The sequence below is a fragment of the Girardinichthys multiradiatus genome, chromosome 5, assembly GCF_021462225.1.
Source record: "Girardinichthys multiradiatus isolate DD_20200921_A chromosome 5, DD_fGirMul_XY1, whole genome shotgun sequence".
Classification (NCBI taxonomy): domain Eukaryota; kingdom Metazoa; phylum Chordata; class Actinopteri; order Cyprinodontiformes; family Goodeidae; genus Girardinichthys; species Girardinichthys multiradiatus.
The window spans coordinates 39,904,895-39,926,044 of NC_061798.1; the positions used below are offsets into that span (position 1 = coordinate 39,904,895).

General features: G+C 40.3%; 1 protein-coding gene across 4 annotated transcripts in view; it reads right to left on the bottom strand.

Annotated features, from left to right (window-relative positions):
- Nucleotides 1-21,150, bottom strand: part of mad1l1 (mitotic arrest deficient 1 like 1) — a 120,224-nt gene that overhangs the window by 16,097 nt on the left and 82,977 nt on the right. For 2 of the 4 annotated variants that reach the window (XM_047364622.1, XM_047364621.1), the window contains exon 17: nt 20,918-21,111. In XM_047364622.1, coding sequence (XP_047220578.1) covers nt 20,918-21,111 — 194 coding nt within the window. Of the gene's footprint in view, nt 1-3,213; nt 3,316-3,466; nt 3,500-20,917; nt 21,112-21,150 lie in introns of those variants that run through there. The other 2 variants (XM_047364624.1, XM_047364623.1) reach the window with 2 other exon arrangements.

Sequence of the window (21,150 nt, forward strand, 5' to 3'; positions counted from 1 at the left end):
CTGTCTGTGTAAAAATGGCTTTAAATGATTAGATTTTAACAGGACAAACTTAAATGTATCACAGGTTTCTCAGGAAAACATTGCGAGCATTTGGACAACTTTTAATAAATCCCACCCATTTAGGGATTGGCCAAATTGAAATTATTAAGATGCTTTTTGACAAGATAGTTTTGATATCCAACAGCAAACCTGTGGCACAATTATTGCAGGATATTTGCTGGCTCTCTGGTGCAAAAGAAAGTTTTAAGGAATTGCATAAATTTCTGTCAAAACTTCAATATCCATTTCACAACGAGCTCTGATGACTGTGTTCAAGGGTCAACATCAAGCTGGAACATCTAGTCCTGTCTGCAAAGTGTGATGGACACCAACTTGCTCTCAATCTCAACTTTTTCTTTTCTCCAGTTTAGTTATGTGGCAGCCACAGATCATGATACCACTAAAACCACAATTACATAAAATATGCAAATGAAAAAGAACTCGTGTAAACTTTAATGGACAAAGTTTTTACTTTGTTCCTGTGATTTTTCAGTTTGGTTTCTGGAATCAACTTATAAAATTGTTTTAAAAAGGTATGAGGCTTAAAACCATGTAAATTTCCATCAGAGCATTCTGAGAAAGAGCCAAAGCAGGTGCAGCACTGCCCCCCTCCAACGCATGTTGTTACAAAGTGTGGTGAAACCTGACCAGCCTGAACTGAGTCCAACGGTGGGTCCATCAACAAATTGGACCTTATAGATTAAGCACAGGATGTCATCAAAGTTCATGTACATGAAAAATACATGACCTTTTTCTGTATTTTTCTGTAGAAAGAAAAATACTTTTGGCAATAAAGTGTATGTCTGGCTTACAAGGAGAATACATTTGGCTGTTTGGAAACATTCCTGGTTGTAAAAATCAGTCATGTAACCACATTTGTGATGCTACAGTTGGAAATCCAACTAATCTAACAGACACGTTTTTATACTTCATACAGAGCAGAATGGGGAAAGGGTCAGTAGGCTGCACAATAAGAGTTTAGTTGAAAACGATACATTTACAGCATGTTTATTCTAAATTACTGATCAAGTTTATGTATCATGTCCAAAGTAAGCAAAAATTACAAATATAAATTTAACAAAATGCTTTATTATCTTTGCAGCAGATGTGTTTTTCTGTTATAAATAAAAGCAATTAGATTATATTATACCTTATGTTTTTAAATGTTGTGTAAACAAGGTGATACTGAGGGATAAATATTGTATTTTAGTCAAGGTTTTCTTTTTTTCAAATTTTTCCTTTACTTTTTTTCCCCTTTCTCCTTTTCTACTGTTATTTTTCTTTTCTTCTATTTCTGCTAAATATAAATGAAAAGTATATTTCATCATCGATTTCTAACAACGTTTTACAAAGGGATGCTTGTTTTATCTGCATTAACATATCGGTATCGGTCCCAAAGGGTAGGGAAATGTATAGAACATCGGTAAACATCTGTTCTTGGCCATAACTGCAGAATTAAAGTCAGAAATTGATATTGGCCGATATTTTTGTATGGTGCATCCCTAGTTTTACACCTTATGGGAGATAACTCTGGGATTTGGGAAGAAAAGACAAGTAGAAACATTTCAAACCAAGGCTGTCATTCTTTATTCTTAGCTCTAGAGTGCCACAGCTCTGTGCTAAGCCCCTCTTTAACTCAGTTTTTACCCCGCCATGAATCAAACATATTTATGAGATCTGATTTGATACACCATGACTGAATAAACTTTAAACAGCAGAACTACATGCAAGTAAGAGGTTCAGTACTCAAGGTTAATATTACCATGCCAATTTCATGAGCCTAAGAGTCAATTTTGTCAGGGGATTCACAGTCAGTGGTGGTGTAATATTATTCTAAATTTAACAAATCACTCTAAGTTTGCACAACTGTTTATAAAAGGCTGAATAAAAAAAATTAAAAAAAATTCCGAAATATTTCTCTATTCTTTTGTCTGACCTGCACTCAAGTCCTTAAAGTTGTATTTTATATTCTGGGGTGTTGTTGAATAACCATCTCATTCAAGTATTTTCTGTAATACTTCTAATTAATTGCAGGCTTTTTAAATTGTCAAGAGGAAATTTGCACATACAGCAAAAATAATACCTGCCCAGATTTTAAATTACCTTCAAAATTACACTCATTTACTTAATACGTTTTTCTGTTCTTAGCACGCAGTGGACAACCCTGTTTATTTTCTTCCAGTCTTGCAAGAGTTCTCTCTTTTCTCTTCCTAGAAGCTACACCTGGTCTGACTCTGTGTCTACCTGTGACACCTTTCTGGAGAGGGGAATCGTCCGAGCTTCTGCTGGCAACAACTTAATGCTCACCCTCTACCAATGATCCACATAGCCCTGTCTTTTAGTGTTTAACCCTTTCTCTCTCCTAGACATGGAAATTGACTGAACCTTTACTGTAACTAATTATATGTGCTCTCTTTCAGACTCTAACCTTGAAAACTGGCTCAGAGTTAATCTGTTCTTTCTTTCTAGGTGAAACGACTAAAGGAGCTACATCTACTAACATTTACTTTTCCTTCCCATAGAAAGTACCCCTGGATCAGTGCTTCTGTGTTCTTTTTGTGGCTCTGCTCTGTTCTCTCAAACCCCCAGTCAGTTGTGGCAGATGGCCGCTCACACTGAGCCTGGTTCTGCTGGAGGTTTCTTCCTGTTAAAAGGGAGTTTTTCCTCTCCACTGTCGCTACATGCATGCTCAGTATGAGGGATTGCTGCAAAGTCAACGCCAGTGACTGTCCACTGTCTCTACATGCTCATCCAGGAGGAGTGAATGCTGCAAGTCACTGACTGGATGCAATCTGCTGGGTTTCCTTAGACAGAAAAACATTTTATCCAATTTGAATAAAAAGCTAACTCTGACTGCACTGTTCAATGATTAGGATTAATTGGAATGTATGTACCTGAATGTTGTGAAGTGCCTTGAGACAACATGTGTTGTGAATTGGCGCTGTATAAATAAAACTGAAATTGAAATTCTAAACAACTGCATTGTGTTTAACTATAACAGACAAGTTTAATAAGTTGCAAAACAAGTAAAATGTTGGGTAGATAACCCCCAATCACATTCTGCCTGAAGCACTTAAGCATGGTTTCATTAGAAAATGATGTTAAGACATCACACCATGGAGGTGACAGATGGCATTTTATTGAGATGATGAAACAGTTCAGAGATCATCTGGCCTCTGTATCTGCTCTCTGACGCTAATTGAGGATAATTTTTTCTTCTCTGCCCCTTCCAATCGATTTCCTTTTTCTGCACAGATTTCCATCCAATTAATTTTACTGTAGGGAAAAATATAGGAATGATGATGATTGCATTCTATCACTTACAGTCCTGTCTGATTAAATGTTTAACCTTTAACTTTCTCTGATCCAATCATTCTACATACAATGCTCACACCTACACGACTGTCTCACAGAAACCATCCTCTGCAACAACACACCGTTCCTCGGTACATCATAGCTGCTATTGTTGGTGGAGGAATGACAGAAGGCAGATTAATTGAACAACAATCAGAAATATGCAGATTAATAGCCTTTCATTTAAATGCAGATTCTGACATTTTTCTGTATTCAACATCAGGATGTCAGGGAGAGAAAACAGCATTCAGCACCACAGACAAATGCATCCATATTTATATGTTAATCAGCTGTTTGTTCATTTCTCTTTAAGTGCCTCTCTGGTGAGTGGAAATTATTTTGTCAGTGGTATGATAGACAATTAAAGCAAACTGATTAACCTGATTCTTAGTGGCATAAATACATAAAACATGGGAGCAGATCCAGTTGGTTCATTCTGACAACCTCCCACCTCACCTTTTTCCTTTGATACCTATAAAGCCATCTGAAAGCCCATTTGTTACATTGTTTATTGTACTTACAGTTGTTAAACAGTGATTCAGTAAAAGGTATATTTGAGATTCTTAATGTTTAATTTTATTTTGAAAAAAAAAAAAAAAAGCTATATACATGTACTTATTGACACCCCTGGTAAGGATGTGTAAGAAGCCTCAACATGTATGAAATGCATATTGCAGCACCATATTCTCAAACTGAAACCAGAAAATCTCAAAAGAGTTTGGGAAAAAAATCAAAAACTTTAATTTAAGTGCGAAAATTAAGAGATTCAATAAAAAACAAAGACAATGTTAAGAAATAATTGTTTTTAACAAAGTTATCTGGTGTCACAAATATTGGGTCCCCCAATAATTTACATTTCCTTCATTGGTGTTTGTAGGAGGGTCGATTTTTATCCCTCTGGCAGTAGCCATCAAAGATGGGTACAGTGTGGTCATAAGGCACTGACAAGGCCAGCAATACTCGGGCAGGGTGTGTATATTTTAAATAATGCTCAACTGATAGTAAGCGCGCCGAAGTGTTCCAGCATAATATCCCCCACAGCAATACACCACCACCGCCAGCATAAGAGAGGACAGATCCATGTTTTCACATTATTTACACTAAATTCTGTCCCTACTATCTTAATTTTGCACCTGAAATCATGACTCATACACCCAGGCAATGTTTTCCCAATTTGCTATTGTCTAATTTCAATGAGTATGTGTGTATTATAGCCTCGGTTTCCAATTCTTAGTTGACAGAAGTAGAACCTTCAAGCAGTTTCTGAAATATTCAGACCAGCCAATCTGGCATAAACAACAATGCAGCTTTTAGGCACATAAACCTCCATTATTACTAATTTTAATGATCTATTTGAACTTCAGCAAGTTGTCCTCACCATATCTAGATGCCTAAATGCATCAAGCCTCTTGCCATATGATTGAAGGATTTGCCATTTGTGACAGCTTAACTGGTGTACTGCATAAAACAGCTGGTGACTAAATGTGTGTGTGTGTGTATAAGATAATAAATATTTCTTCAATAGGTTTTGGGACTTTGTAATAAAATCTCTCTATGTTTTGTCGTGACACAGGTATAAACACATGTTAGCCTGAGATTTTAAAAAAAGGTCCTACATGTAACACAAGGTTTGTACATTTGTTTTTCATATATTGTTTAAAAGACCAATCTTCCATTAGGATCAGGGATTGGAAAAATGTCAAGCTTTCTGACAACTCATCATAGATTTGTGCACTCTATCTTTATAGTAAATCAGCATCCACAGAAGTGGTTAATCCACACAACAGTGCTGCAGACAGGTTGACAATGTTACTACAAATTGACAGGTACACGATCATCTGCAAAGAGCATGCAGGCATATAAGATGGCATTTAAAGTCAGGCGGACCCCATGAGACTGCCATGCCGTGGCAAAAAAAGTTCCTGATCCAATTTCAGTTTTAGCGCCAACAAAGAAAATATTCATCACTGACATTCATCTGATATTCATTATTAAACAAATGACTAATGTGCAGAGGGCCATCAGTCTGTGGTCAAGGACAGACTTCTTAGGCACAGGAATATATTTATGACATCACTTGAATTTCTGCTGCTGTGCATCATGTTACCAACCAGACAAAGGACATATGCTCTGAACACTGACCCGAGGAGTTGGCGAGACCAACAAGTGCAAGCCCACAAACAAGCATGGACAGTGACAAACATGCAAGCACCCAGGCACACGCAGCTACAAGTGCACTTCCTCCCTGGGGGCATGCAGGACAGAAGACTGTCAGGAGAAATCAGAGTCAACATTCCTCCTTTCTCAGGGATATTAAAAAACTGGGGTTTCTCTCTGAAGGTTTAAGTGTATAACATCATTTCCACTTAAGATGCCGTTAATGCATTCAGTCTTGTATTCCCATCAGCCTTTGTGTTTACTGTTTATTAGTGTTTTGCTCATGTTTTTCTTCATAGCTGTAAGCAAAACACCAATGAGTGTTTTGTTTCAGAGAGCAAATTGAAACCCAGTCCCAGGAAGGCCTGTCTTTCCCAAAACATTTCAAACACACATAAAGTGTTTTTTTAATGCTTTTCGTTACGTACATGAAAAGACAATTGTGGGTCCTAAAGCAGGGAAATTCAGTGGATACTCAATGATACATACAGAATTATAATCCTGTTATTGTAGTATGTGGATATTTGCTTAGTAGAAATCTGCTTTTGAACCTATCTGCTCACCTCATTTATCTGGGATCCTTGTCAACCACAGCAGTGACCCAGAAATACGTTTTACCAAGACAAACATTTCTTCATAAACTCACAAAAAGGTGCTTAGTTAATTCTTGGATGATATTTACGTTTTGTGCGGATTTGATCTACATTAAATAAAATAAGCAAGCAATCAACGTCAAAGAATGACACACTGTAAGAAATGGACCATTACAAAATGAGTACCAGCAAAAAATAAAAATGTTAATCTAAAAATGACAAGTGAACAACAGGCATAGGCCGGCTACCAGTTTCAAGGAATACCAAGGGCTAAACATTTTCAGATTCAGAACTGCTAAAAAATTTCCATCATCCAGTTCTCATGGTTTAAAGGGAACATATTATGCAAAATCCACTTTTTTAGCCGTCAAATACAATTTGTTGTGTACTTGGAGTCTGTAGGAGTGCAGAAAAATTGAATTTAGTCTCGCTGGGTGCTGTGTAAAATATTCTGTTTGGGTCATATTTTGCAGTCAGTTCAGTTTTCTCTGTCATGTGTTACGTTTTCCCAACTGTTACGTCACAGTATTTCCTGCAGAACAGCTAAACAAGGTCATGGACATCCAACTGATCAATTTCCCATATCTATATTACCATTTTTATTTCTCGCTGCGATTTTGTAGTCCAAGCTCAAGTATGCCTGCGCTGAAAGAGTTTGGTTCGGTTGTTGGGTGTATTAGCCCACACATTTCATTACACTGTCCCCTAGCATCAGAACCTCTTCGAAGTGCCGGGTTAAATTTGATTTTTTATTAAAATCTACCCACATCAGTGGGGAAATTCCTATTTCCCCACCTCAAGGACGAGTTATTTTGCAAATAACGCTCAAATGACAACAAACTTTATTTCAGACATGAATTTATTGTGTGTTGATATGACGTCCTGGACATTGTTTTGATAGCAGTAGCATCGTGCCTTCTGCTGAGGTTAGTGCTGTGTGCTGCTTTTAGCTCCTTATGGACTGAATCGTACTGCATGTTTTCAATAGTATTATTACATAAAGAGTTTTGCAATCTTCTTGCCTCAACAACATTTAAAGAGACGGCACTAAAACAAGTTACTCAGACGCCACTCAAAACAGGGGTAAAAGAGGGGGGCTTGTGGAACTACAATAACAAGGAGTTCAGACCAAATCATTACAGTTCCACTTTATATAGACTACAACTGAATGATTTAAGAGTAAAAAGTAAAAAATTAAAAGGCCTTTAAAGTCATTTTATTGAGATGCCAGGGGAAGTGCTGGAAAGACCACAGTTCTTTCAGGCTGTACAGAGCAAATCAAAGAACAGTGCCAGTTTTCCAAAGCAAAGCCAGTGCTTATGATGGTGGAAGCAGAAAGAACTGATGCTAAGCAAACACGTGTTCCAGCTTTGCACTGGAAACAGTCTGGTGGAAAAATCCCCCCTAGAGACAGTTTAATGGAATGAACAGCAGCCATTAATCAACATGAATCATCAAAACATCCCTTTCTCTTTCAGCTTCATGTGTCCCCTCCCTTTGTTGTGATGGACACAGATACAGCAGTTAATTTCATGTAAACCAGCTTTCTCAGAATCAACAACCTGACTTTTGACAAATCATGCAGCCCCATAATGATCCATTTTAGTTGCTTTTTATCATCTGCTCTTGTTTTATAATGGAAATATACCCATGTGTACCCAAATCAGTAGAAGGGATCCTGTAGGGTGTGTTAAGATGGCACCAGTGTGTGACTTGTCTTTCTCTTCATCTCCACTCTACCACATTTTTGTGATTAGTCTAGTATTATATTTTGCCTTATCAAGTCTCTCAACAAACTGTTTCTCAACTGCCAATCAATCGGCACACGCTATTTCTGATGAAAGAGCATATGGAGGATGTCTGTGTTACCTGAGCCAGGTATGTGGAGTTTTTCCCTCCAAACTTTGTATGCACGTCTGACTACCTACAAGGAAGCAGGCATCCAGAGCTGGTGTCCAGACCAGGATGAGGGAAAATATCGTGGTTCAGCAGGTCCGGATTTGCTGGCCTCGACCGATGCCTCTGGCCGGTACCAGTCCGCGAGTTGGGATGGAATCCGGCCTGTGGGTCACCTGGCAGGAGGGGTCTGTGGACAGCGCCTATTTTCCACCACAAAGTCCAGCCGCCCGGCATAATTCTGCGGCTGAGTGCATGAAGCCAAAACTGATCGCCCTGCTGAATGCTAGCTTTGATGCAAATTAAACTTTTATTCCTTGGTGACTCATTGAAAGAACGCCTGGATGTGAGGTTTCTGACAGAGACTTGGCAGCGGGAACAGGAATATACACATTTGAATGAGCAGTTCCCTCCAGACTGTTTAGTGTTTGGGACCCCGCGTGTTGCCAGGAGAGTAGGCTCAACCTTTCTGTAGCAAGCCCTAGTGAAGCATAAATTGAAAAGAAACTTGAGTCATTGACAGCTGGAGAAAATGTGCCAACTGTCTCATTAAATCTTAATTGTCAAGACAGGACAGCCATTTCATCAGTAGGAGACAGCATCTGCACAATGGATCAATTTTGGCTGCTGGCCTACCTCCTACAACATCAAGTTTTATCAAAATGAAGGTAATGATGGCTTACGATGCGATGCATCTTATAGAAATTCACCCTCTTGTGTAGCGTTACTTATTCCAGAGTGGCTGCTAAAGTTGAGACAAGTCATTAAAACAGGACCTTGTCCATAAACTGTTCCTTATTAACCGTCCTCCTCCTTCACAGTTTCAAAAAACTACTCAACGTTTTATAAATAGCATATACTCATTTAATCGTACACTGACAGATTATCTGGAATCCACTGGATGTTTTTCATTTCTTCAGCATTCCCTCAGGTGATAGGCTACAATTAATTGGGAGTAGGTTTTAATGAGCTGGCCTTGAGATTATATCTTTACCTTTCATTAGGAAGAGAACACTGAAAAAGCGGTGTCGACAAAGTGACAGAAGAGTCAGGAAAAGCAAAGAGAGGAATGAAAAATCTCTTCATGAAGAATATCTGGAAGTTTCCAGTAACTTCTGTGGATTGCACATCTCTTTGCATCTCGGCTTCTTTATTTGTAATCAATAGCAGAGGTAGGAGGGCCAAGAACTGAGTCTGCCTAGGGAGTTTAGAGAAAATAAAACTTAGGAACCTTTAATCTAAAAATGTGTCCTAACTGGTCTGACTCAGGTGACTCATAAATTTCACTAGAAAGGCGAATCTCGAGAACTCATCTGACAAACGTACAGCTCCATTTGTGTCTCCTGGTTATTTTTACAAATAAAATACTTTTTCTGTACCTTTAGGCAACATCCATTTAATCTCTATGCATGAACTAACTATATATATTATACAAGTAATCTCTCAATGCTTTGATGCCAGGTGGATTAAACCTTCTTTTAATCAGAGCCTTTAATTAACAACTATTAATGCGCAAGCCATGTTTCTCCCTCACTTCAGTAAGGAAAATGTTCAAATGACTCACTCACACATACAAGGTATTTATCTCACTGATTATTAGAGCATCATAAATACCTTATCAGTGGTGCTAATCAGCCCCATCATCCTGGAGGGGGAGCTAAAAATATACATAAATACATACAAGCACAAGTTGGGAAAAGCAAACTTTTTAAATAAAATTTTTATATTACACTTTGTTTAATGTAACTTCAATCCATTATTAACAAGCAGAACTGCACTTGATAAACTATGTGTAGCTACCCAGCTTTTGCCTCAAACTGATTTTTATTTATACCAATACTGCAGAGACAGTCAACTCTGACACTCGTAACCTTTGATCTTTTAGCACCCTACAAAGACTGGTTGTTAGAAGAATCACAGTCAGGCTTCTAGCTATGTTTGTAAAATTGATCAAAAACAAGAGCGCTGAGGTGCCAACATTATCTGATTCCTTTTGAGTCTAAAGCACAGAGCTGAAATAAGTTGAAATATCTAAAGTAAAAGAGAATTTTCTTACCACCATCTCCTTACTGCTTGCCCTAATGAAGGCAGAGCCTGAGATGTGTAAGCCTTTATGTATTCATCCTCATTTTTTGTTCTTCTCCACTTCTGGTACCAGTGTTTTATTTAATCTAATGTTGAAGTTATCTTGTGTTATTAACATTCTGGGATTCAGTTTCTGAGGACTGCAAGTGTCAGTCAAATTTCAAGGCGATTTATCCTTCATCTCCTGAGTATTGGGCTGATTGCCATTACTAACCGTACAGTTATCCCTCAGGAAAAGCTAAAAGCATGTCTTCTACGCACAATGGAGGTATAATGCCCATATATTTCATCATGTAATGATATTTACCACAATGCTCTCAAGGTCCTTCACTGTGCATAGCTTATCAGCATTAGAACACTAGCCTTATCTCAGTTTATTTCAGGTAAACAAATAAACTCTGATCATGTGGAGCCTAAACATCACATTCCACTTTGGACAGATGTGAAGAGAAGACTGCTGACATTATAGGTAGGATCATGTTGTCTGCTTAGTGTGTACCACCCAGCCAGGCAGTTACACGCACATATAAATCCACCATGCTTTTTCATTCATTTTAAACTTCAATGCTGTATCTGTATACCTTGAGGTAATGTACCACATGTGAGCATATCTAAGCCATAGTTCAGACAGTGACTTTCAGGCAACACGAAGGCTTTGGAAAGAAGCCTTTTTTAAACAATCTGCCATGTTGAAATTTATTTTTGATCATCTTATTTGCAGTTACAACCAGAATGACTGTGCAGGAGTTTTCTTTTATTTACGACAGCGGAGGTTTATCAGCTGATTCTGTGGTTGAACAATATCAGGTTTTATTAAAGTAGAGCATCAATCTTGCAATGCTTGAAGTGGCCACAGCTGAAAATGTAATAATGTGAACAATTTAATAAATCTGTGTGGACTGAAATGTAAGTTAGCTTTATTGAAAGATAAACATGCCAAACTCGGTGCACAGGGCTGAACAATATAATATTTACATATTTAAGATGCATTTCTAGATTTAACTGTGTTAAATCCATTCTCAGCCAGCCTTTAAAGCTTCAGAGTTTAATCAAAAGTAATCAGAACAAGTGTTTTTATCCAGTAAACATCAATTTGAATTTAGAAGGGAATAGCATTACATGGTTTTCTGTGGATTGTGTTGGACCACGACCCCTGATTAAGCCCTTTATAAAAAAAACAAAACAACCAAAGCTGATTAAATTTGATTGAAAGTGAGATGTGTCTACACTATAAGCCAAATGAAACCCGGTTTGTTTTGGTCCACTACTTGTTTCTGTCAGTTTCGGAGGCTCAAAGGAGACACTCCCCCCCAAAATCAGTAAATACATGCAAAATAAAGGCTTGGGAACAAATACCGGACTCAACGTTCCACAGTTCCCAGTACTTTTTAATAAATGTAAAAGAAAAATATAAATATTCACTGTGGACATACAGCGTCAATATTTTTGGATGGATGGATGGATGGAAAGAAAGAAAGACAATAGATCACTGGCTAAAAGGCATTACAGAACAACAGATGAATGGGTGGATACATGAAAGAGACAGGGAAATAAAGTCTGGAAAAACGTAAAGTTATGCATTTAACTACTGTTCCCTGAAGGAGAGTAACGAAGTACAACACATGAGCATGGGATATCACACCCTGCGTGCCCTGGCTGAAGCCACCTCTAATCACGCCTCCTAGGCAAATTATGTGAAGACAACAGGTGACAGGCCCAGCCTGCACTATATGCCTGTCCGTCATAGTCATCATTACTCAATTCGATAGACGCTATTCACCGAGCCCAGCTGAGCAGCGGGGCAGCAACGTGTTGTACTTTGTTACTTCGTTACTCTCCTTCAGGTAACAGTAGTTATATGCATAACTTTACGTTCCCTTTCAGTCGATTCACTCAGTACAACACATGAGTATGGGACATATATAAACGCCCCGCAGAACAGCCATTACACCTGTATCATGCACTACATACTAGTGCAGCACTTCAGACCCAGCAGAAAGAACAGAGTGAGCCACAGAAGGGGTTGCCACATCCAAACGAAACTTTACAAATGTGTGCGGCAAAGACCAGCTGGCTGCAGCACAAATGTCACTCATGGGCACCCCTCTAAATAGGGCCGAGGAGGTCGCTATGCCCCTGGTGGAGTGAGCCCTCACACCACGTGGCATTGGGAGACCCCTGTTGCTGTAAGCTAGAGAAATAGCCTCCACAATCCAGTGAGAGAGTCTTTGTCTGGACAGAGCTTTCCCCCTTTCTGGGTTAGCAATACACACAAACAATTGATCACATAACCTCACTGTCTGAGTACGGTCAATGTAACTGCGCAGTGCACGTAAAGGGCGCAGGAAGTGTAACCTCCTTTGTTCCTCAGATGCAAAAGGAGTTGGACAAAAACTAGAAAGCTCCATAGTAAGGATTGGGAACTCTCCAGGATCTTTGTGTATGCAGCCTCCGTCTCTGCGATCCGTCTCTGCGATGGTACGGTCCAAGTTGGCCCTGGAGCTGTAGTCCGAAGGTATAACCTTAGGAAGATAAGCTGCATTAGGTCACAAGGTGACCTTGGAACCATCAGGTGAAAAGTGTATGCAGGTGGGTTTTACAGACAAAGCATGGAGGTCTCCAACCCGCTTCACAGTTGTCAGAGCAAGAAGCAGAGCAAGCTAATATGAAAGGAACTTCACATCTACTGACTCCAAAGGTTCAAATGGAGGGTCACAAAGAGCGTCTAGTACCAATGTGAGATCCCGGGAAGGAAAACTGGATTTAATCACAGGTCTGAGTCTACGAACCCCCTTTAAGAAGCGTACAGCCAGAGGATGATCACCTGGTGTGACTCCAATAAAACCAATATGGCAGGCAGAAATGGCAGCCAAGTAGACCTTAATTGTGGAAAAGGAAAGACCTTTATCCAGCAGATTCTGCAAAATCGTTAAAACTTCCACCATTGAGCACTGAAATGGAACAATGTGCTTGTCCCGCCATTTATAAGCGTATAAGCTAGTGGAGGATGCTCTTGCATTCTGGATTGTTGCCACCACATCAGGGGGGAGGCCTTTGGCTAATAAGCTGGACCTCTCAGCAGGTAAGCATGCAGCTTCCACAGCTCTGGGTGTGGATGAAATATCTCCCCCCCCTGCCTAAGTGAGGAGATCCCGGCAAACGGGGAGTTGCCACGGCTCTGCTGCCAGCAGGCTGATTATCTCGGACTACCATGACTTTGCAGGCCAACGGGGTGCTACCAAAATAAGGGACAGACCCTGTTTGCGCACCTCTCTAGTACAGGTAGTATCATTTCCACTGGGGGGAATGCATACAGGAGTACATTGGGCCATGGATGGGCCAAGGCATCCACTCCCAGTGAAGCATCCTGATCTGTTCTGGAAAAGAACAGAGGACAATGGGTGTTGGCTCTGGTGGCAAAAAGATCTACTGCTGCTGTCCTAAACAGACACCATATCTGTGCCACCACGGAGGGGTGAAGCCTCCACTCTCTCACCCGAGGTCCGCCTCTGGAAAGTAAATCTGGCTATTAAAGCCAAGTCGTCCAGATAAGTTAAATGCGGACGGCTGCTTCTCTGAGAGGTGCTAGCACTGCCTCTACACATTTTGTAAAGGTGCGAGGCGCTAGAGACAGACCGAAAGGCAGTACGAGGTACTCGTAAGCCTTGCCCTTGAAGGCAAATCTCAGAAACTGTCTGTGGTCCGGGTGTATCACTACGTGAAAGTAAGCGTCTGTCAGGTTGATCGTGGCAAACCAATCGCCCGGGCTGATAACACTCAGAAGCTGCTTGAGTGTTAACATTTTGAACTTTTATGTTCGGAGGTATTTGTTCAGAACTCTGAAGTCCAGGATTGGACGAAGCCCGCCCACTTTTTTCGGAACAACAAAATAACGGCTGTACCAACCTCTGTTCATGTCCGACTTGGGAACCGCATGGATAGCTCCTTTTGCCAACAGTGTATTTATCTCTTCTCTCAGAACCTCTGCTGCTTGGGCCATTACCGCCGTGTTTACCATGCCAACAAAGCGGGGTGGTCTCAGGCGAAACTGTAAACGGTAACCCATAGCAACAGTCCTCTCCACCCAAGGTTGGAGTGCGCATGCGCGCCACATATGGAGACGTGCAGCCAGGCGACTGGCCTGCGGCACTGTTGGTGGAACGGTGCTGCCCTCTCCCGACGTGCGAGAGAGGTGCAGCCTCATTTGGCTGTCGCCTGCAGCCCTTAGATTTTGACTTTTTTTCATAGAAAAAACTGTCTTTATTGAAACATTTGGAGCATCCATACAAACATTTGGAACAACTGCAGTGCTCAGAAACACATTCAACACACCCAAACTGGGGGCTTTTAGTGCAAATACATTTGTGGGGAAATTGTGCTTGGGAGAAAGTGTGGGGGAAACGCAGCACCTCTTGGGACTGGGATCCCGAACAACACCAACAAAACATCTTTTGGACGGCACCCACCGAAAACTGGCAAACATGTCTCCCTGCTCCCGAAACTCCTGAATCTCGAGTCTCACAGCTAGGAGGACTGTGTCTTCTTCTTCCGGAACGTCGAGTCCCTCTGGAGCCCCAGAGGAGGACCCCTGCTCCAGGCCGTCTTTCGGGGAGCTTGGCCGTGGTTTTGTGGCTGTGCCGTCTGAGGGCTCAAGCTCATGGGCCTCTTCGGTGGGGATGGCGGTACAGCTGGTTATGCCGGTACAGCTGGTTTGCGAGTGCCCGAGCTGGATTTGGCTCTCAAATCTCACCTGGGGATGATACTGCGCAGTGCTTCGGTCTGCTTTTTCCTTAGCTCGAATTTCACCTGTATTGCGTCAAGAGATTGCCCAAATAGCCCGTCGGCTACCACCGGTTTATCCAGGTAGACTGCTCTATCTCTATACGGGATATCAGAGAGCGTCAGCCACAGGTGCCTTTGCGCAACCACCGTTGATGCCATCCCTCTGCCCAGTGACAGAGCTGCACAGCGGGATACACAGAGGATGTAGTCAGCGGTGATTCTCACCTCATTCAAGAGTGGCAACAAAGGGCTCGCCGGTGGTGTTGGGGATCCAAGCTCCGCCAAGCGCATAGCTTGGTATGTTTGCAGCATGGTAATGGAGCTCAGGGCACGAGCGGTGGTCGCTTGAGCCCTGTAGATTTTCTCCAATTGAGCAGCGGAGAACCTACAGTGCTTTGACGGAAGCGATGTTGGACCACCCACACCATGATTTTGGGACGGGCCAGATATGCTGCCAAAGATGGTTCCATAGGCGGAATATTCACCAGTCCGTTTTTTTTTCGGCGACTTCCATGTCCAGATACTGTCCATAACCCGGCACCATGACGCGGGCGGACAGTGGTTTGTTCCATGAAGACGTCAACTCAGAGACAAAGTCTGGGAACATGGGTAGATGATGCTTGACTGCGGCTGGCTCCGAGGGGAGATAAAACCCTGCGAATTGCGATGGCTTCTCCGCCGGAGGTGGGGAGGGCCATTCCACGTCCATGGTATCAGCTGCATGGCGGCAAAGAGAGAAAAACGTGTTGCCCGGGCCCGCTCACGCAGCAGCGGCAGCCTGACTCGGCAGAGACTCATCCTCATCATCGGACAGACCATGAACATCCAAACCGATGTCCAGTACGTCCTCCTCTCCCTGACGGGGTTCTAGTTGAAGCTGAGACCAACCACCTGGATTATTGGCTAACCCATCAACATACTCCATATGGTCTGCCCCGCTAGAAGCGGGGACTTCGACCGAAAAGCCGTCCCCGTCAGAATCGGACGAAACTGGGTTTCCCGCCTCGGAGAGCAGTGGGTCTCGCCGTGAGACAGCAGCCTCCCCCAGCACCTTCGAGGAATTTAACCCGCCTCTCCAGGGTTGAGCGACGAAGCTGGCGACAGAACGCACATGCTTCGGGCTCCGCCAACACTCTGCGAGCGTGAACAATCCCGAGACAGACGGGACAAGCTTCATGCTGGTCCTTCTCCTGAAGCGACAAGCCGCAACCCTGAGGACAGGGACAAATAGAAGACTTCTGCTTCACTTGCGTTAGCTTTGTGCTCATCCCGTACCACGAAAGCCAGACCGAACTGCTTGAAATTAGCGCTTCGCGGGCAGACACGCTCACCAGCAGGCAGCAGTGACTAACTCCAACAAAAGCAGTTGAACTAGTTCCAAGTAGCCTTTAGAAAGAGACACATAGCTAACCAGCAGCAGCTAGCTAGCCTGACTCAAAGAGATGTTCTTAGCAAGGTGAAGAGCGTAAGAACTGATTAATGAGGATGATGACGGACAGGTATATAGTGCAGGCGGGGGCCTGTCACCTGTCGTCATCACATCATTTGCCTAGGAGACGTGATTAGAGGTGGCTTCTGCAAGGGCACACAGGGCGTGATATCCCATACTCATGTGTTGTACTGAGTGAATCGACTGAAAGGGAACAAAGCTCTTCTACATATTTATCACATACTAAACCGGTCCTGAAAATTTTATTTCAATACTTTCCCAGACGGTCAACCCTTGAAACCCTATAATGAACACTTGTCCACTTAAGCTCCAATCCACATCTTGGAAGTATTATGATTTTTTTTCCACATACTGCCAATAAGATTTCTACAAAATCATGAAGAAAGATTTGTCTACCTTAATACTGCGTATTCACATGAATAAGCAGTCACAAAAGAATGCAATTATTCCTAAAGTTCCAGAGGTTATTGGCAATCATGTTGTTTGAGTTTATCCAACATTTCCTCAAACCTTCACACAGCTTCATACGACTGTTGCAGTGGTAGGATTTTAATGATGAAAGGAACAAAAGTGTTGCAGCAATACCTAAAGCCATGACAAACACTGAAACAAAAATTTACATAATGAGGCAGATCTCAGTCATGCTGAGACGAGGCTGAGCATGACCGACACGAATTTTGTCTAACAGATGTAGTTCATATTATTCCCAAACTTAAGTGATGTTAGAGGGCTGAAAAATAATTTGAATGAAGGTTGGTGAAAACATTTCAATCAGAGTTTCATACAGAGATGAAATCATTAACACACCGAGTACAGGAACGTGACTGTGGCCAGTTAAACAGCTTATATCATAGAAGGGAGATTTGGTTGCCTCTGCTGGAGGGGAATATTAGCAGGATTATCTGGCCACCCTGTTGCTAAGGTGAAGAACGTTAGAATCCTATTTGTAAAGACTTCTATTTTTCCTGTACAAAATCCCAAGTTTTTTCTCCTCCTCATCAATCCATCCATTAAAATTAACATTCTCGCATCCTGGATTATAGTCATACATAGAACTAAAACATGTTATCATATTTTATGTGCATCTACGTACATACACACACTCACACACCTAATCGAAATCTTAAACTAGGTAAAATGTTATAAGCATTCACATTTCACGCTGCTGAATTGTACTCCGGTTGTAGGTACAACTTCCAAAGGCTATATGACGACAAAGGAGCAGGAGACAAATTAAATCCAGTGGGAAAATTATTAAAAACAGTTAATCAAATCTCTCAGACTGAGTTAAATTTATAAGGATTGTCCTACTGCATCCAGCATTGGCTCTGCCATGTTTAAAGGCTATTTGATCAGCTGTTGAGCAGTCTGAGTCTAAAAGGAATTTTCAATAATTTTTCTACTCTATTGTTTTGTTTCTTACTCCTATTTCTTCTATTTGTATCTTAAAGCTTTACTAAAACGTGTATATGCGTTAGCATGTGTTTTTCTGTAAGAAAGAGAAGACTGAGCCCAACAATGAGGCTAACATGTGAGCACTTCAGCGTGAAAATGCCCACCAAGAGAGCATTATAAAAGTGTGTCTGTTTGCATTCTTTGATACAGTCTGAGGTTAACAAATATTGACAGTAAGTTAAATCCTCCAGCAGGGTCTCAGGTGGGTGAATTGCAGCAATAATTATTACACATCCATTCACCCATTCTAATCCCACTATTTACATTGTTATGTCACACGTTACCCTGGCAGCATTCAAATTAGTCCTTGAGCAAGGCATGACGTCCCTACAAAGATATTAAAACTGCCACCTAACTTGCCAGAATGATTTCCCCACGGTTTGAATTTAAGCAGCAGGATTTGGAGGACCAATCCTGTCATAATTAAGAATACATACAGAAATAAAGAAATTACTTCATAAAATAATTACAATAGCGGGACATATAACTTAGAGTGCCATTAAATGCAACCAAAAAATTAAAATAAGAGATTTATTCAATAATTGATCAATTTATCAGATATAGAGATGTTTTATTTTTATTTTGTTAAACTGTTGTAATTTACTTCTAATCTAATTACAGAAATAATCATTCTATGACAGTTTGCTTTAAAAAGATTATTAATATAGTGATAAATATTGACCATATTTACCAGGCTTTATTTTTGAAAAAATTACATCTGAATATTTTCAGGAAGTATCCTTGGAAATGTTTAAAGATGCCAATTTAACGTTAAAGTTCTTAAAATATGTTTCCTCTGGTTAGACTGGAAAAACAATCTGTCACCGAGGCATGCTTTTATTTTGAAAGTGAAGCACTGGGAAAAATAAAAGAGCAAGACATTCACTTCTAAAAGAAAAGTACAGTTTTCAAGAAAAAAGTTCGATTGAAAATTATTGCTTTAAATACAAAATAAGCACAAAGATAAATCACAATAGAAATATATATCTGATTAATCTATTAATTATTGAATAACTCTATTCTTTTATTATTTTTTTGCATTTAATGGCACTTTATTTTATATGTCTAGCTACATTTTGGCCTAGTAATAATTTTATTGAGTTTGTTTATTTCTGTATATATTCTTAATTATGGCAGGACTGGTCCTCCAAACTGGACCCCTATCATCACACCAGCAAGCAACAGCTTGTAACAGTGATTATCCACTGTTAAAAGCTCAGATCAGAGGAACAGAGAGAACTGGGAAGATAAACAAAAACAGAGTGTTAAAGTGAATAAATGTACATACAGGCTGGAGAGCTAAGAGACAAAGATGTGAGTGGAAGAAGGACAACATTTCCCCCCCACCAAAGCTACTTAAGTAAGGGATTTGCTCGACAGCTAAAGGACAATCACATACAGTTTGTATGTAACCTGCTCAATAAGTGTACAGGGAGTAAGAGAGCGATTAGAGTTCTGTGTCACTGTCCTATCATCACTCTGGTACTCTGTATCACTCACCAAATTCTTCCACTCATGTTCTCACCTCAACAAGACGAGTATCAGCACTAGAACAGATACCACAGGTTGCTGTACGTTCTTATTTTAACCTTTTCCTCTATCATCGTAGGGCATATGTTTACAAAAGCTCTTCCAGTTAGCCCTAACCACCTCAAACCATATATGATCTCATTTAACGTGCTGGTGCAGATGTTAGAAAGCATATAAACACACACTTAAAAGTTGGGTATAAGATTAAACATAAAAAAAATAAAAACAAATACAAAATCTGTAATTCCTGAAGGACAGATTAAGAAGTAAACATTTGTCTGTGTGAAGCTGGAAATATGGGTTGTTCATGTATCGTTTATTGCGAAAAACTTCTGATCATGATAGAAATTTTGAATTATCGAGCCAGAAGTATATGTAGAAACTAAAGGCTGTCTAGCAGTAAGTCATTGGATCCATATATCTGTCGCTGTCAAGGAAAAACGGATCCTGCTGAATATCATTGAGTGAATTAAGTGAGACACGTATGTAGACCATGTAAGTGTAATAAAGTGTAATCATATTTTATTGCTTTTTAAAGCTACTGCAGTTGTAAACATATGCACATTATCGATTTAAATGAAGTATGAGACTCTGTAACCGATCTACAAATGCCTATTCCTAGACTGTCCAAAAAAATCCTGATTTGGACAAAGCTCTGAATATTTATCTAAATTTTAAATGAAAGCAGCTTTTGGTTTCAAAAACTGAAGCAATAAGTGCAAACATAGTATTTATACCAGGTCTGTTCATTATCAAGAAAATATGAAACTGTGATAATACACTACTGGTCAAAAGTTTTAGAACGCCTTTATCATTTAATGGTTTTCTTTATGTTTATGACTATTTACATTGTACAAACACATATGTTATTATATAGCAAGAGAAAAATTGTAAAAGAACTTTAAATATGTTTTATATTTTATATTCTTGAAAGTACTCTCCTTTTGCTGTAATGACTGAAATATTAACCTTCGGCCATCTTTCCATGAAACTTTGGGAAGTTCTTTCAAGACTCTTTGGAAAACCATTCAGGTGAGGTATTCATGGAGAGAACACCGAGAGAGCAAACCAGTCATCAGAGCAAAGGGTGGCTATTTTGAGGAATTTATTATTATTTCACACTTTTTGTTTTACTATATAATTCAATGTGTGTTCATTCCTAAATTTGGTGCCTTTAGAGAAAATCTACATTGTAAATAGTCATGAAAACAAACAGAGCCATTAAGTGAGAAAGTGTGTCTAAAACTTTTGACCAGTAGTGCATGTTGCATATGACCTACATCTTCCTCACTCTTGTCATTGACTTTCTCCATCACTAAAATATTCTAAAGATTCCGGAGATTTTTAGGATCTTGCTCACTAAAATCTACATTAGTTATGTGAATCAAGGCAGAGAAACTCCCCTTACATAAAGTTAGCATGCACAGAATGAGTCCATGGACTTTGAAATACAGTGGTCTAAAAAATATTGCACCCAACCAGTCCTTTGCAATTGTGATTTTGCACATTTTGACAGTAAGATACCAATTAATTTAATAAATTTGGTAGATTGAGTCTTTACTGTAATTTTGCTTACTTTTTTGAAGAGCAGGGAGTCATGCATGTGCTCTGCATAGACTGAGGTGAGCCGGTACTGGTTCTCGGTGGTTATGTCTATCTGGTAACCCGTCAGGACGTAGCAGACGGTGCGGAACTCCTGAATCTTTTTTTGAAACACCTCCTTTAGCCTCTGGTTCCTCAGCTCTGAGCTCTCCATCTGCTTACGTAAATCTAAAACATAAACAAGAAAGTTTAGGGAATGCAGTTTTG